This window comes from Protopterus annectens, chromosome 5.part0 (genome assembly GCF_019279795.1).
Source record: "Protopterus annectens isolate FY-2018-M chromosome 5.part0, PAN1.0, whole genome shotgun sequence".
NCBI lineage: Eukaryota > Metazoa > Chordata > Ceratodontiformes > Protopteridae > Protopterus > Protopterus annectens.
The window spans coordinates 1,696,985,503-1,697,002,065 of NC_056735.1; the positions used below are offsets into that span (position 1 = coordinate 1,696,985,503).

Consider the following 16,563-nt stretch of genomic DNA (forward strand, 5'->3'; position numbering starts at 1 on the left):
TGAAACTCCAACTAATATAAAAAAATCTCTTGAATGTCATGCTTGCACAGTGTAGACCGTTATCTGCTATTAAGATGCATGGAAATCAATTATTTGAAAATACAGCTTTTCAAGAATGCAGCCATAACCAAAACACAGAAGACTTAGGTTTGAGAAGCAGCCTAGACATTGTAGGAACCATTCTGGGGCCATGGACTGAGCAGCTGATACTGCCTCTCTTTCTTCTGGTAGAGACTGCCACTTTTTTCCACTACTAGGGTACCCTCCAGAGAAGGCTGGAGAGATGCCCAGCAGTAACACACACAGGAAAAAGTTGGGATGCTTACCTCAAAATATGAACTACATGCCATAGCAGGGCTAGCCACTCCAAATGGGCATGTGTATTTGCCAGTGATAAGTGGGGTGAAGACAAAGCCTACTCTGACCCATGCCAGGGACACATGTTAACAGTGGGAGGTATGAATGTGCTCCTTTTGGCCAGTGTGTGCCTGTCATAAACCACAGAAGCCCTGGGTCAATAAGCTACTGGCCGGACAGTGTCCAGTTGCCCAGCCAAGGTTACCTGGGATAACTCTGTTGTGTGAAAGCTGAACATAAAACCAATCGACCTGTCAAACATGAACTATGAATTGCTGCACTCAGTGTAAGTTCACTGACAGGACAGAGCTTGAAAGTGGATGTCAAGATAGTATGGAGGAGACTGGACATCCTATGTACATGACAGAATGGCAGTGCAGCAAATCTACTTGGCTTGGGATCCAAAGTATACTACTCAGGAGAAGGACAGGCTAGAAATGGTGTAGGAACTGTGGTGAGAGATGCTTCAGATGCCAGTGAGGGATGTTATCAGTATTACTGACAGACTCATGGCAATCAGACTCCAGCCTACTGATAGGACAGTATTCATAACCTGAGACTATGCCCCAGAGCAGGGTTGTGATAGTGAAGAGAACAGCACAGTCAGATAACAGCTGCAGGACCAACTAGATAAAGCAGTACAACATGAATTGGTGTTGATAATGGGTAACTTAAATGCACATTTTGGGACAGACAGAACGTGATACGGCTGCCAGGGTCTACATGGGTGGGGAAACGGGAATAAAGAATCAGAGACTATTCTAGATTTTTGTCTGGCAAATGGCTTGACAGTAGCAAACATATGGTTCAGCAAGAGGGACAGTAACAAGAACACATCTGAGAGTGGCCAACATGCAACTCAGGTAGTCTTCCTTCTAGTAAGGAAAGGACATTGGGATAGAATCAGTGATTGCAAAGTGATCCCCAGTGAAATGGCCCACAGCATAAACTGCAGGCTGTGGTCAGAGAAGGCTCTAAGGTCAACAGAACCCAGGCTGAATACCTGGAAGTTGACTAAACAGAAGGTACAACAGTTCAAGGAACTATTCAGGGCTCTAGTACCACAAGCAGAAGGGGAAATAGGTGGAGCTGAAGAAGAATGACAGCACCTCAAAACAGCATGTGTTAGGACTACAGAAAATATATGTGGCATGGAAATAAGGTACATAAGGAAAGCTGCTGGTGGAATGTAGAAGTTCAGGAAGCATGGGAGATAGAAAAGACAGACCAGGTTAGGAAGGAATATGGGCTGGTTAACAAAGAGGTTAAAAAGGAGTTGCAATAGCAAAAAAACAGGGCATCAGAGGCACTTTACCAGCTTCTGGGATGTGACTCAGTAGGTGGCACAAAGAAACTATATCAGGTTTCAAGGCAAAGACAGAAAGATAAAGAAGATAGTCAGACACCCTTCATAAGGGATGCTAGCAACAAACAGCTCACCAGGCCATAGGACATCAAAACAGATGGAAGGAATATTTTCAGCAGCTTCTAAATGAAGAAAACCCTATAGAAGCTGTACTCCCCCAGAGGCAGCCAATGATAAGAGAAGAAGAGGAGTCCACCACAGACGATGTGAGAGGTCACAGGAAATATGACAAAGATGCTGTGTGAGATAGGGGAGAAATGAGGATAGTCATAGCTTTGTGGAGAGAAAGGAGTATCCCAGATGACTGGAGAATTAGCATACTCATGCCAGTGTACACAAAGGGGACATCCACAAATGATAAAATACAGAGGTATCAAACTCCTGTCACACTACATGAAAGTTCCTGAGAGGGTGACTGATAAATGTTTATGCAGAGTGAAAGCAAGTAAGATGGGAGATGAGCATTTCAGATTCAGATCAGGATGCAGCACAACTGACCCAATGTTTGTAGTAAACAGATACTTGAGAAGAAACTTGAGATGAGGAAAGACTCCAACTGGGCATTCCTAGACTTGGAGAAAGCATATTAGAAAGTCCCAAGAATGCTGATTTGGGTAGTCCTGCAGTGGTCTGAAGTCCTAGAAACATTGGTAGAATTAGTGCATGCTATGTACAAGGACCCAGTGACTCAAGTACGAACAGTCTTCAGACTCACAGAGGGGGTTCCCAGTGGGAGTGGGTGTTCATCAGGGTTCATATCTGAGCCCACTGTTTTTCATACAGGTGATGGACTACATTAGCAAACAGGTCAAAAGAATAGATCAAGAAAGTTGCTGTATGCAGAGAATGTGGCATTACAGGTAGACTCTGAGCAAGAACTTCAGCAAAGGATAGGGGAATGAAATGCAAAACTGAAGGCACATGGGATGAAACTGAGTACAGATAAGACAGTGGTAATGTCAGTAAATGGGGAAAATCAGAAGAAGCTGAGAACTGAGATAGAAGGAAAGATAGTGGAAGAGGTTAACAGCTTTAAGTATCTGAGAGGGGTAGTTGCGGAGAAGGGAAGTCTGAATGAAGAGGTCAAAGCTAGAATCATAGGCTCTGCAGTCAAATGGCATAGAGTGTCAGGTGTAGTGTATGACAGAAGATTGCCAAAGAAACTGAAAAGTAAGGTGTACAAAACAGTGGTATGACCAGTACTAATGTATGGTACAGAAACCTGGGCAGTAAAGGCAGAACAGCTGAGGAAGCTAGAGGTGATGGAAATGAAATACCTGAGATAGGTAGTAATATGCGCATTGTGGGACAGATGAAAAAATGAGGACATAAGAGCAGAAGCCAAAGTAGCACCAGTTGCAGAAAAGATCAAATAGAATATTTTACAGTAGTTCGGGCACATGTGCAGAAAAGCAGAAGACAATCCGGTAAAGGAAATTTGGGACAGATAGGAAGAAGGCAAGAGGAAATGAGGGCATCCAGCAAAGAGGTTGATGGATTGTATCAGAGAAGATCTGCAACAGTCAGGCATGAGTGTTGAAGAAGGCAGGAATGTGGCATTGGATCGAGAACGAGATGGTGACAGTTGACATGATATTACGACCTCATGTCGAAAATTAAAAAAAAGGGGGTAGATGATGATATATACATACACTGCACTGATCACACTTCTGTTCTAGTATATGTTAAGTTAATGACCTCAGAAACTTTAAATAATATTTAATTAGTTATACACTATCCTTATATCAAACCAAATTTAGTTTCAATCTTGCTTTTTGTCTTGCCTGGAAATAAATAAATAAAAATGTTTGGCTGCATAAATCAACCCTGTTAGCTGTGTTACTTAACATTGCATTTACAGCCATCTATTAATTTCAGTGGGAGAAGTCATGTTAGAGGTAATTTAGGGGAATTTGGAGGTGAGGTAGTGGCCGTGTGTGTGTGTGTGTGTGTGTGTGTGTGTGTGTGTGTGTGTGTGTGTGTGCCTGCCGTGGCGGTCACAGTAGAGAGGAAGCAGAATAGGGTTATGTGTGTGAATGCGTGAGTGTGTCCTTCAGAGCGATTGGGTAGGTAAGGTGTTCGATCTATGGTGTGTGTGCGCGTGGTGGGAGGGAGGATGCCCTACTTTGACACTCCCCTAGACTAATGAGCAAAACCTGTAATAATGGGGGGAAGGGCTGGACACTAATTTCAGGATCTTTTACATATTACCCTAAAGCATTTAAAAAGATAATACAAAGATAAATGTCTCAGTACACAACATACTAGGAAGAATAAGAATTATGAAACTAATGGCTGGCATTATTGACTCACTGTAATGGTCCATAAGAAGGGAAATGACAATTAATACAGGCAAAGTTGTGGATGCTCTGTAACTTGGAGGGCAGCTGAGAGGTAATGTGATGTGTCCTTGTCTGTGTGTGTTCATAGGTGAATGAGAAAGTGTGCCCATGAGTGAAATCAAGTGAGGAATATAGTCGATCTAGAGTGTGTGTGTGTGTGTGTGTGTGTGTGTGTGTGTGTGTGTGTGTGTGTGTGTGTGTGTGTGTGTGTGTGTGTGTGTATGCGTGTGCTTGAATGTGAGCATGTCTGGGGGGGGGGGGGTTGAATGAAGGGGATGCCTATGCCAATGAGATTTATCAGCCACTAACAAAGCCCACCATGACAAAATTTTTGTTAGTATTTGTGGTACTCACCAAGTGGATCAGAGATGTGCAAACTATCTGGTAGTGAGTTTTTTCCTCAATGCAGCTAATGTATCTGTGAGTCCCTGTTTGTTTGCTACACAGGTAAACGGCCCTTTTTGCCACACATCATACCATTCACAACTGGCTTTTTTCTGAATCCAGCCCATCATTCCAATAATTTCCTCAACTGTGCACTTATTTCAGACATACTGTAGTTGGAAAAATCTGGAAAATACTATAACATAACAAGCATCACTTGAGAGCTGATTTATATCCTTATGGAGGTATCTGTACTACTGTTCTGACTTTCTGATTATCTAGTTTCAAGCCTTTTGAAGTATCTGACTTCTTTAACTTTATGAGTTCACATTTACTTTTGTAAATGCTTCAGGTTGTACTGTCTCACTCTCTTCAGTAATAGAAGCAGTCTCTTATTGTGCTTTTCTGTGGTCAAACACAATGGCAACATAAAACTAATAATAGCAAAAGCTTCAAGTATTCTAATCATTTGTGCAACAGCTATCTCTCACCAGGTGCCAATGAAATTTAAATAGAATCTAAGAAATCTGCAACTACAATCCACAGGTAGACAAAGCTTGGAACTATCATCAAGCACAATTTTCGAAAATCCCAGATCAGTATCAAGCAGATCCTGGACAGTGAAAGCTACTTTTTCTTTTTTATGAAGTGATAATGCTCTCTCTTTACAGATTTGGTAAAAATACATGGACTTTTCCAAAAAAATAATTGTATTTGGTTTCTCAATCATAACTATAACAATGATACTTTCTCGTTAATTTATCTCATTCATTTCCATAACTATGCTCATCCTCGCCATTCTGTTTGTGTTCTTTGCATTTCTACACCTCAGAGATAAAAAGAAGTTATGTACACACCATAATGTTCCATGTGTGTTGTCCATCTCGTCCCTTATTCTCACAGATGGGGTCTGATCCGATGCATTGAATCAATCTCAGCCTGTTTGTTAGCTGAAGGACTTTAACTAAGCTCGTGGGTTCATACCATTCCCATGATGTTCCTGGAAAATACTTCAGATTTTGTTTGCCCCCTTACAAAGTACATATCTATACGTAAGTCCCATATAAGAAGGTAAAAATACAAGAAATGTAGACATAATCATGAAAAAGGTGTTCAGTTATTAGGTTCTGCAAAGCATATCTTCTTGTTCTACCAGATAAAGGAAGGGGGTTGGAGGGACAGATGCGAGAATAAGGGATGAGATGGACAACACACATGGAACGTTATGGTGAGTACATAACCTCTTTATGTGATGTTGTCTCTCATCCTAATTCTCACAGATAGGGACTGTGTCTCAAGCAACCTGACTCCTGGGTGGCTCATGGAAGAATATTCTTCAGAACCATAGAACCAAAATCTGCCAAATCTATTTTGTAATGAGTGATAAAAGTATGCCGGTTAGCCCATGTGGCTGAAGCACAAATAGAATCTAATGGCATTCTTGCTTGGAATGCTGCTGACAGCTATTAATCTGGTAGTATGAGTTCTTATTGGGAATGGTATGGGCTTGTTTTCAAATCTGTATACAAAAGAAATGCATTGGGATAGCCAGTTTGACAAAGTAACCTTCAAAATTGGAAGGTCTTTCTGGGTATTTGAATATGATATAAATAGTTGGTCAGATTTCCTGAAATCAGAGGTTCTCTGTAAATAAAATTTCAGTTGTCAGTGTACATTAAGCAAATGCAAGGTATATTCTCCTTCGTTTTGAAAGTTAGGGAAGAAAACTGGTAGCTTGATAGATTGATTCAAACTCGATTCTGATATGACTTTGGGGAGAAAGGTAGGATTTGACCATAAGGACACTCTATAGTTGTTGAAAATGAGGTATGGGGATTTAACAGATAGAGCCTGTAACTCTGGGACCCTTCTGGCAGATGTAAAAGCTATTAGAAATAAGGTCTTCCATGTTAAGAACTTGAGATCTGAAAGTTGCTGAAGGTTCAAAGGGTGTGGAGATCAGATTAGTAAGAACAAGATTAAGGTCCCAAGGAGGAGTAGGGTTCTTGAAAGGGGGTCTTAATAACACTGCACCATTCAAAAATGGCTTGCAAATCCTGCGTATCATAATAGGACAGTCATTTAGGCCTATGCGAAAATTAGAGATTGCAGTTAAAGAAACTCTAATAGTGGAAGCAGCTGCACCTTTTTGGAATATTTCTGAGAGAAAATCCAAGATGGAATTGATTGGTGCAGAAAAGGGGCTTATTTGACTATTTTTAGCCCAAATAATGAACCTTTTCCACTTACTGGTATAAAGTCTTCGTGTGGAGGGTTTGTGAGAAGATGGTAGAATTTTCTTCACTGAAGAAGACAAAAGAGGAAACCTGGCAATTAAGGGAATTGGAGCAGCCAAGCTAACAATTTGAGGTTCTGAATGTTGGGATGAACCATTCCTGATGGATGTGTCAACAGGTCCGGAGTTGGATCCAGAAGCCATGGCTCTTCCAGAAGATGAGGCTATAGGAAGGGGAACCAAATTTGTCGAGGGCACTGAGGATTATAGTGGTCTCCAATGAGCTTGCCTTCTGCAGTAGTTTGGAAATCAGGGGAATAGGAGGAAAGGCATACGGTAATCCCGGAGGCTAATCGTGAACAAGTGCATCCCTCGATGACTGCCCATCTGGGGGGATCAGGTTAAAGTAGTTGCTGCATTTGGCACTGGTTGGGGAAGCAAAGAGATCGCAGCAAGGCTGGCCCCATTTTTTGGAAAATAGACTCTGCTACTATCTGATTGAGGGACCACTCATGTGGACAAAGTGGCTGTGCTCAATCTGTCCATAATCACGTTGGATTTCTCTAGAATGTGCATTGCTACTAGAAAGCGGTTGGAGGATATCGCCCATTGCCAAACTCTTAATGCTTTTTGGCATAGGGGGTAAGATCTGGGTCCTCCTTGCTTGTTTATGTAGCACACTACAGACATGTTGTTGGACTAGATTGCTATCATCCCTAGAGGGAGAGAGTCCTGAAACTCTTGCAATGCCAGAATCATAGCTCTCATTTTTAGGTCATTTATATGCAGATGAACTTCATGATCTTGCCAGATGCTTTGAATTGTCTTTCCCAGATAATAACCCCCCCCCCCCCCCCAATCTGGGAGGCGTCCGTGGTTACAGTTGCCAATGGTTTTGGTGGGATGAATTGTCATCCCTGATAGATTAGAGAATAATGAATCCACCATTGTAGGTCCCCTTTGTAAGAGTTTGTAATCAGAATCTTGTGAGACATGGGGAGTTCCAGAAAGGACCATTGAGCTGATAGTAGCCATTGTAATATTCTCATATGGAGACGTGCTAGGGGAACAAGAATTATTGAAGCTGCCATCTTCCCTAGCACTTGTAGAACTTATTTCACTGTTGGATGAGATTTTTTGATTAGTCTCTGAACATGGTAATGAAGATCTTGTACTCTTTCTTGGGGGAGTTTTGCCATCAAGGAATTGGTGTACAATTCTGCTCCAAAGAAGTTTAAGTTTTGAGATGGTTGTAGAACAGATTTTTCGAAGTTTATTGTGATGCCTAGGGAGGCACAAGTTTGAATGGTGTAGTCCTTGGTTTGTAGCAGTAGATGTCTAGTTGGGGCAGCGATAAGCCAGTCATCTAGATAGGGAAACACTCAGAATCCTCACCTCAGGTGAGCTTCTATCACTGCAACACATTTGATGAACACCATGAGGGCTATGATGAGACCAGAGGGCAGGACTCTGAAATAATAATGACTGGCTCCTAGCCAAAAGCATAAGTACCTTCTTGACTGTCTTTTCATTAGTATATAGTAGTATGTGTCTTGTAGGTCTATGGAGCACATCCAACTGTCTTTTTCCAGCAACAGAAATATTGACTGCAGTGTTACCATCCGAACCTTCATCTTCTTTATGGATTTGTTTAAATTGTTGAGATCTAAAATGGGTTTCCAGTCCCCTATTTTCTTTAGAGCTAAAAGGAATATTGAGTAAGTTCCGGATCCTCGCTGGTCTGCAGGGACTTCTTGGATAACTATTTTGCTTAGCAACTTTTGGATCTCTAATGTTGCTTGTTCTTGTTGACTGGGTGGAACATCTGGAACTGAATTTTTAACAGGGCAGGGGAACAAAAGGGTATTATATATCCTCTGGAAATTATATCCAGCACCCATTTGTCTATGGTTACATTTTGCCAGGTTGTTCGGTGCAAGGATAAATGCCCCCCAACTGCCTTCAGAGGTCGACAATTGGGTACTCCTTCAGGGGCACTGAAAGGGTCTAACTAAGAAGGTATCTCTGGACCCGTGGTTTTGCGGACCTACTCTGCCATGTGGGTGGCATCTTCCATTGTTGTTTCCCCCTCTGCTTCAAGAAGAACTTTCACCTTGTGTATCTTGGTATGATCTTTGGGGTCTCCTGAACCATATTTTCCTGCTTCCTCTTTGACCTTTGGGAAAGGGTCTGGTAGTGGCAGAAAAACATATTTCAATGGCAGACAAAGTCTTACCATCCTTTTCACATCTGGTGAGCATCTCTTTTACTTTAGGCCCAAAGAGTGATGAGCTGTCAAATGGGGCATTAACAAATGAAGATCTGAAAGGTTCTGCAAAGGCGCATCCAGGCCTGCCTCCTGATGGAGATGCCTGAACCCACAGCTCTACTCGCTCCATCTGCAGCATATGATATAAGCCTCATGGAGAAGTTTGTAACTGCACTAATGGTGGCTAGCTGTGCATTGACTTTCTCTTTGATTGCATCAGCAATTGCTCCTTGACGAAAGTCTGACAACTCCTTAATCACATCTCTCTGCAGTCTGGTAAAGTGGCTAAGGTAATTTAGTGAGCGAAGAGAAAAAGTCGCTGAAGAGAACACACACTTTCCTTATCCATCCATCATCCTAGCATCTGTATTAGGAGGGTGGATAGAAGAACTAGTCTCAGAAAGTTCTTTCTTAGCAGCCACTGCCACAACCATGGCATCCAATGCTACCCCCTTTGTCCAAAAGGATTTGTCCTACTGGGCAGTAATGTACTTATATGGCCAACGAGGAATGGGCTCTATGGTCTCCCATGCCTTGCAAGAGAGCAGGTCTATGAGGTCATCAAAAGGTGGAGTCACCCAAGAGGTTGAAGAGTGAGATCCAAAGGCCTTCAGGTAGACTGACTCTTCAGCAGAAGGGGAGGAGTGATGCCAATCACCCCCTTGTTTCAGAATCTCCATGATCTCTCCAAATGAGACCTCCTCAGTGGGTGATTGTGGGGATCCTTCTGTGTCATCTAAATCATTGTCTGAAGTGACGGCCTCCTCAGGGGAGTCTAGGTGCTTCCTCTTGCAAGTTCTCTTCCAAGGGGCTTCTTCAGAGGGATATTCTGGGAAAGTTTCAGAAGAGATGGGACCCCCTTGGGGTTTTCCTGAGGTATGGGATCTCTGCGATAACATGGAAGGGGATGATGAGACTGAGACACCTGTGTAGGGGAAAGAAGCTCTGAAGTAGTTTGTTTGATAGACTGGGAAGAAGTCATAACTCTCTCCATAGCCTCAAAAGCAGTCTGTCTTGGCTCTGAAGAGCCCCCTGGAGCCGACAAATGAGTTGTTGGAACCGAAGGAGCCTCCAGAGCAGGGGACAGTCACTCTGAGGCAGAAGTAGGAACCAAACTCATCTACACCGATGCCCCAAGAGGCAAAGTTGAATCCGGGGAGATCTGAATCTGCTCCGAGGATCGGACTGGAGACTGTTGGATCCTACAGGTCTCCTGATTTGAAGAAGCGGAGACACTCTGAGCAGATGTCAGATCTCGGATCTCAGAAGCTTCTTGCTCCTAAGCAGAAGATCGGATCGGAGGAGGAATAGGTATAGTGAGGGTTTGCTCCAACTCTCTTGGGCTCGGATACAGAATAAGTCTGGCCAAAGCAGGTGTCTGCACCACCCTATCCACATCATCATCTGAAAAGGATCTAGAAGAATGAGAAGATAGACTAGGAGATCTAGATCTGGCTAAAATGGTAGAAGGTGGTCTGGAGGTCACAGATTCTAATGATGTGGATATTGAGAATTTGGAAGGCCTTGTCTGAGCTGACTTGGATCTGATTAAAACTACTGGAGCAGAGTTTGCTTTCGAAGGTGCCAATCTAGGTACTTTCTTTGGCAGCTCCGAAGATTTAACAGAAGAAGGCCTCTTTGGAAACTTGACTGGCTTGTCTGCTGAAGACAGGACTTCTGCAAAGGGTGATGGAAGAAGACCTTTTGAAATCAATTTGTTTTTATGCTCTATCAATGCCCTTTGTTTAAATGCATGGCATATAGAGCAATCTTCTTGGAGATGCAGAGGTCCAAGACAATAGACACAAACGGAATGAGTGTCACCTATAGGCATTTTCTTATTGCATTCTGAACACTTTTTAAAACCAAGAGGTTTGTATTCCTTTTGAGACATAGTGGCTAATCAGTTTCACACTACTAAGCTACTTAAAAAAAGGAACAAACACAACAAAGGGGAAGGCTAGAAAAAATACTGCTCTACCATTAACAACACTTAAAAAAAGGAACAAACACAACAAAGGGGAAGGCTAGAAAAAATACTGCTCTACCATTAACAACAGCAGTAGGAGCACTGTATGAAGTACTAAAACTTTTTTTTTTTTTTACTATAACAGCAAATGAGAAACAACAAGCCCTCTAACTAAAAATGGGCAATAACGCACTTTTTACATAAAAAACACAGCAGGAAGATGAAGGGAAACCCTATAAATTTAAAAAGGGAAGGGAAGGAAAAAAACGGCCCTCTAACTTAAACGGACCTCAAGTACAAGAACTTAAAATAACTATACTAAGAAGATTCAAAAACAGTTATAAAGCAATGTTATAGAGAGAATTTGACTTCAGAGGTAAAAAGAGATAAAAAAAGAGATTAAAGACTTAGCCCAGAGCTGACTGACGTCCTCCACGCAGCACAGCAAATGAGATCTGAGGTATTTTCCAGGTGCATCATGGGAAGTGTATGAGTCCATGAACTTGGTTAAAGTCCTCCAACTAGCAAACAGGCCGAGACTGATCTGATGCATCGGATCAGACCCCATCTGTGAGAATTAGGATGAGACTGACAACACCACATTGATGCTTTCTTTAATAATACAACAATATCTATCTGAATATGATGAAGTATTATAAACAGCCCAGACAATAAATGAATATTCATGTCCTCAAAGCAAACCATCACTCTGCACATTTGTTAGCAAGTCAGGTGACCTCATATAGCAAAGTCATCCATCCCAACTATCTGGCACTGACTCTTGCGTGTTTGTTTGTTTGTTCATTATGCATATATTCACACAGTAGAACTTTCTAGCCTAGTGCTAATCCACATAAGTAAGCAATTTGCTCATAAACAACTTCAGTTTACTCTCTGAGTTTGTAGTTCAATCATTTCTGAAGATATTAAGCTATACTCTGCAACAGTGTTTAGCTTAAACATAACACTTTAAATATTAATTCTTAGCCTTTCTGCCAAGATTTCTGATTAGTTTTCTTGTGGCATACTACAGATGATTGCTGGATTTGGGATTAAGCAGCTTTAGTTCTAAAATTTAATGTCATGGTGCATTTTACTACAATGTGTTATATTGTGTGAGCCAAAGGAGCCCTTTTAAAGTGTTTTGCCTTTTTCTCCACTGTGGTGCGACAAGGGAGTTGGTATATATAACTGGGGGGGGGGGGGGGCTTGCCCCCTGCTATTTTTGTTTCCAGCTCAGTGTTGATATTTTCAGTAAACAGTGAGCTGAATAAGTATGTGATGTCACATATATAAACGTTTTCTTGTTGCAAATTCACTTTGCCACATTCTTGAACGCAATTAACTCCTGTATTTATCCTGAAACTTAGTGCATCCAGAAACAACTTATTTTCAAGATGCCATTCAACCACTTGCACTATCTTTGTAAATTTCTTTCTTTCTATCATTTTGCATACTTTATTAAAAACATTTTTCATTCTTACCTCATTACAGGAGAATTAATCATGCTTACAACTACAACTGAAATAGCATTTATTTATTTACACATTCCTAAAATGTTTTGTGCTTTTCTTGGCTATCATGACAATTTTACCATTTTTCTGCATATTTCAGCTCATCAATGTTGCAGGCAGCTTTACCAAACTCTTACTATGACAAAGTGATTTCACATGCTCTGTATGCACTTCTTTTAAAAATACTTGTCTGATCATCTGATCATTTCTGATGTCACACACGATTCTGCCTCATACTGGTGAGACACACACTTCACCAAATTCAGTCTTTTGCTCAGTCCCTTAATTTAGTTGCATAAACTTTAAAACTTTCTGTTGGACCTTTGTATCAGTCAGATGTTTTTTCTTGGCTTACAGCAACTCAGAATGTTCTGTCTGTTACAGCAATACCCTCTGTCACTCTCAGAATTATTATAAATTTTCAGGGCTATTCCCCTTGTTGTTTGTTTTTTTTTTGGCTTTTCCCGGTAAGGGGTCACCACAGCGGAACTCCGGTCCGCTAATGATTGGCAGTAGATTTTTATGGTGCTGAGTTGCCAGCCCGACGCCCAACCTTCAGCGAAGGCACACCCATTCACGCATGTCTTTCGGAGGCCACTCGACCATGGGGAGGACATGCAGACTCCACTCAGTAGGCACTCCCCGCACACTAGCTGAGAATCGAACGGGAGAACCTCTTGCTGTGAGGCAACAACGCAACCGCTGTACCACCGTGGCTTCGTAACAGCTATTCCCCTTGTACCCTGCAGAAATATAAGATGGTTCAGCTGCTACGACTTCTCATATATCCTGCTCACAGTCAGGAGGACTACATCAAATTTCTGAATCGATAATTTCCTGTTCTTGGACAAACTGTCCTGCAGAAAATAATTTCATGAGGCAGCAGCTCAAAAATTCTTAAATAAAAGATGAAGTCACTTATTTGTGGATACATATGACAGCATGCAATATGTGGTATTTACAAATATAAATAATGAAATGAGTCATGAGACTGAATGGTGCTAGCTAAATAAGATTTACTTTCTGAATGCACAACAGTGAACTGGAATCCAGACTACATGATACACATTCAGGACTCTGAATTAAGAATGAGTGTCAGTAATTTAAAAAAAATATACACATGCATGTTACATAGGCAAGCACTGTAAATAACAAATAAATAAATTGTAAATAATAAGCAATGTAAGTCCCATGGGACTCATCATACATGCAAGTAATACTAGCTATACTCAAAAGTTAAAAATGAGTCAGGAAGAAGGCAAATGCAATATTTACTGAAATTATTATTACTCTATACAGTCCCTAAAAGTCCCAAAATTGTTCAATATAGATCATGTGTATGTTAGATATCAGAGATAATACAAACCTGTTCCAACATGCAATGCAGTATTAATGGCACAGACACACATTCCAGAGGAACATGGCTCAGCAGCTCAGAGTAATACCTCATATCAACTTCAGAAATCAGAGGAGCTGTTTCTGTGACTGCAAAATGACAAAAACAAGTTGATGAAACTCACTAAAATACACTATCATTGAAAAATACTCATATTTTTGATAACCATATCATTTATATAATGTACCCTTCTTTTAAGAAGAATACAAGAATAAACACAATAATAGTACTCATAGGAAATGCAGATACAACATTAAATACAAGTTTACAGCTGTATTGTATTTATAATTTCCAATTTGAAATTTCATTGTATGACTGCAGTACTTTATCAAGAATTTATAAACATTTTTTTTTCATCTTCTCACTTAACTTGTAAGATCAAACTACACTTCCTGTACTGTGCTGTTGTTTCAGATTTTAATACTTAATTTTATAGTCCCTGACTAAGATTTAGGTACATCCCACAGCAGTGCAATTATTTCTGAACAGTTTCTATATCCCTTTCACTGTGAATCAAGCATTTAAAAAATGCAAAATTCATTTTAATGACTAGTATGATTATCATCATATATTTTATTGTGGAAAATATATAAGCAGTCTAGCAAGTAATTGCTTTTTACAAGATATAGAACAGTTGTTTAAGACGCACTTACCTATAACAGTAGATGCTCAAATTCTTCACTGCTGCAGTAGCTTATGGTTATATCCTGCCAAGGATATAGCAACTGGCTAGCTTCCAAAGGCTTTCCTCTCCTCCCACTCAGTCACTCTGGCTGCTTATATGCTAAGCCCTTTTTGGAGGGAGCTATATAAATAGCTTGAGTGACTAAAACTCTTTGTGACTTTTTTGCCCTAAACAAAAACGGGGAACTCATCCTGAACTAAACCAAGATATATATAACAAAATCTGTCCATACCACTCAAACTATATAAAAGAGGTGGGATGGTGGGTGGATGTGGCTACTGCAGCAATGAAGAATGTGAACATCTACTGTTATGGGTAAAATGCACCTTATACAACTGTACTATGTTCATCATTCTCACCGTTGCAGTAGCCAGTGGGTAATCTATCATAACTTATTAATTCTGGGAAGAAAAATAAGAGTACAAGAGCCCCTATTTAATGGTCCTAGCAAAGTCTTCTCTGGACCTGAATAGGAATCCAGTTTGTAGTGCTTTGCAAATGTATGGATACAGGACCAAGTTGTTGCTCTAGAATGCTTCTAGAGTCTATCTCTTTCCAGTAAACCATTTTAGAATCTAACGCTCTTGTAGTATGTACCTTAACTCTGCTTGGAATGAAATTTCAATGGTGAGAGTAGCAAAACACAACAGCTGAAGACAACCACCCAGAACTGCTCTGTTTAGACATGGACTGAACTTTCTTAATCCCAAAATGGAAAATGAATAGCTGTTTAGTTTTCCTGAAGAACTTGTTTCTGGCAAGATAATACCAGAGTTGCCTATGCACATCCAGAATGAGTAGAACTATTTCTCCCTCAGTTTTAGGATATAGATAAAAAACATGGAGATTTATGGATTGATGAGAGCTCTGAAACAACTTTGGGCAAATCGAGAGGAGTTTGTGCATACAGTGACACAGTCTTTGTAAACAACTAGACATGGTTCTCCCACCATTAGAACTTGCAACTCAGATACTCTTCTTGCAGATGTCAATAAGTAGAACAGTTTGTCAAGTGATGAACCTTAACTCAGCCTGGTAGGCAGGTTCAAAGTGTGACATAATCAGTTTTTCCAATACAAAACTGATATTCAAGGAGGAGGAACCTGTCTATAAGGAGGTCTCAGGTGTAAAAATCCTTTCAGAAACTGTGCGACTACAAACAGGGAAGAAAGAGGAGATCCATGTTCAGACATGCTAACATAGCCATTACATGAACCTTTATAGAGGAATAACCAAGGGCAGAGTAAAGTAGAAAATCTCTTCCATTTGCCAATATATGATTTTTTTAGTAGCAAGTTTTCTTGCCTCCATCAGTACCTGCTGCAAGTCTTCATGAAAGAGGTGCCTAAAACGTATCAAAATTGAATCATCCAGGCAGTCAGTTTAAGTTGTTTGATGTCAGGGTGTATCAAACTCCCCTAGTTTTGTGTTAGTAGATGCAGTCTGTGAGGAAGCTTGTGTTAAATTCCCACGGCCAATTCCATAAGAAGGGATAAACAGTTTTGTCACAGCCAGAAGGGTGTCACCACAGTGATTTTTGGAGAGTCTTTCTGAGGCTTCAGAATTACCCTTGAAATAATTGGAAATGCTGGAAATCCGTACATGCCTTACCAGGGCAATGAAAGAGCATCTGTTCTTCAGGCCTGCTTTCAAGCAGTGCTAGAAAATAATCAGTTTAGTTGTCCATTTTGAAAGGAGGCAAAGAGATCTACCAGAGGTGTTATTCACATCTGGATCAATTCCTGGAAGATTTCTGCATTGAGTTTCCAGTCATGAGGGTCTGCCTAGGACCTGCTTAGCTTGTCAGCACTGTGTTTAGCTCTGACAGTATGTAAGATGCCTAAAGAGTTAAGGAACAGTGAAGAGCTAACTACCAAGCTATCACTGCCAAAAGGCACAAAGATATGACCTGCTGTTCCCCTTGTTTGTTAATGATGTTGACTGTAATGATCTGGAGCTTGAAGTATACTGCCCAATAAAAAAATGAATCAAGTAAGTTGTCATGAAATGTATAAGAGCATTCATAAAACACAGTTTCTGCCCTT

At 40.8% G+C, this 16,563-nt stretch overlaps 1 protein-coding gene across 1 annotated transcript in view; it reads right to left on the bottom strand.

Moving 5' to 3' along the window:
- SPAG17 (sperm associated antigen 17) overlaps positions 1–16,563 on the bottom strand; it is a 3,638,922-nt gene that overhangs the window by 2,632,671 nt on the left and 989,688 nt on the right. The window contains exon 10 of the mRNA XM_044071485.1: positions 13,804–13,922. Coding sequence (XP_043927420.1) covers positions 13,804–13,922 — 119 coding nt within the window. The remainder of the gene's footprint in view (positions 1–13,803; positions 13,923–16,563) is intronic.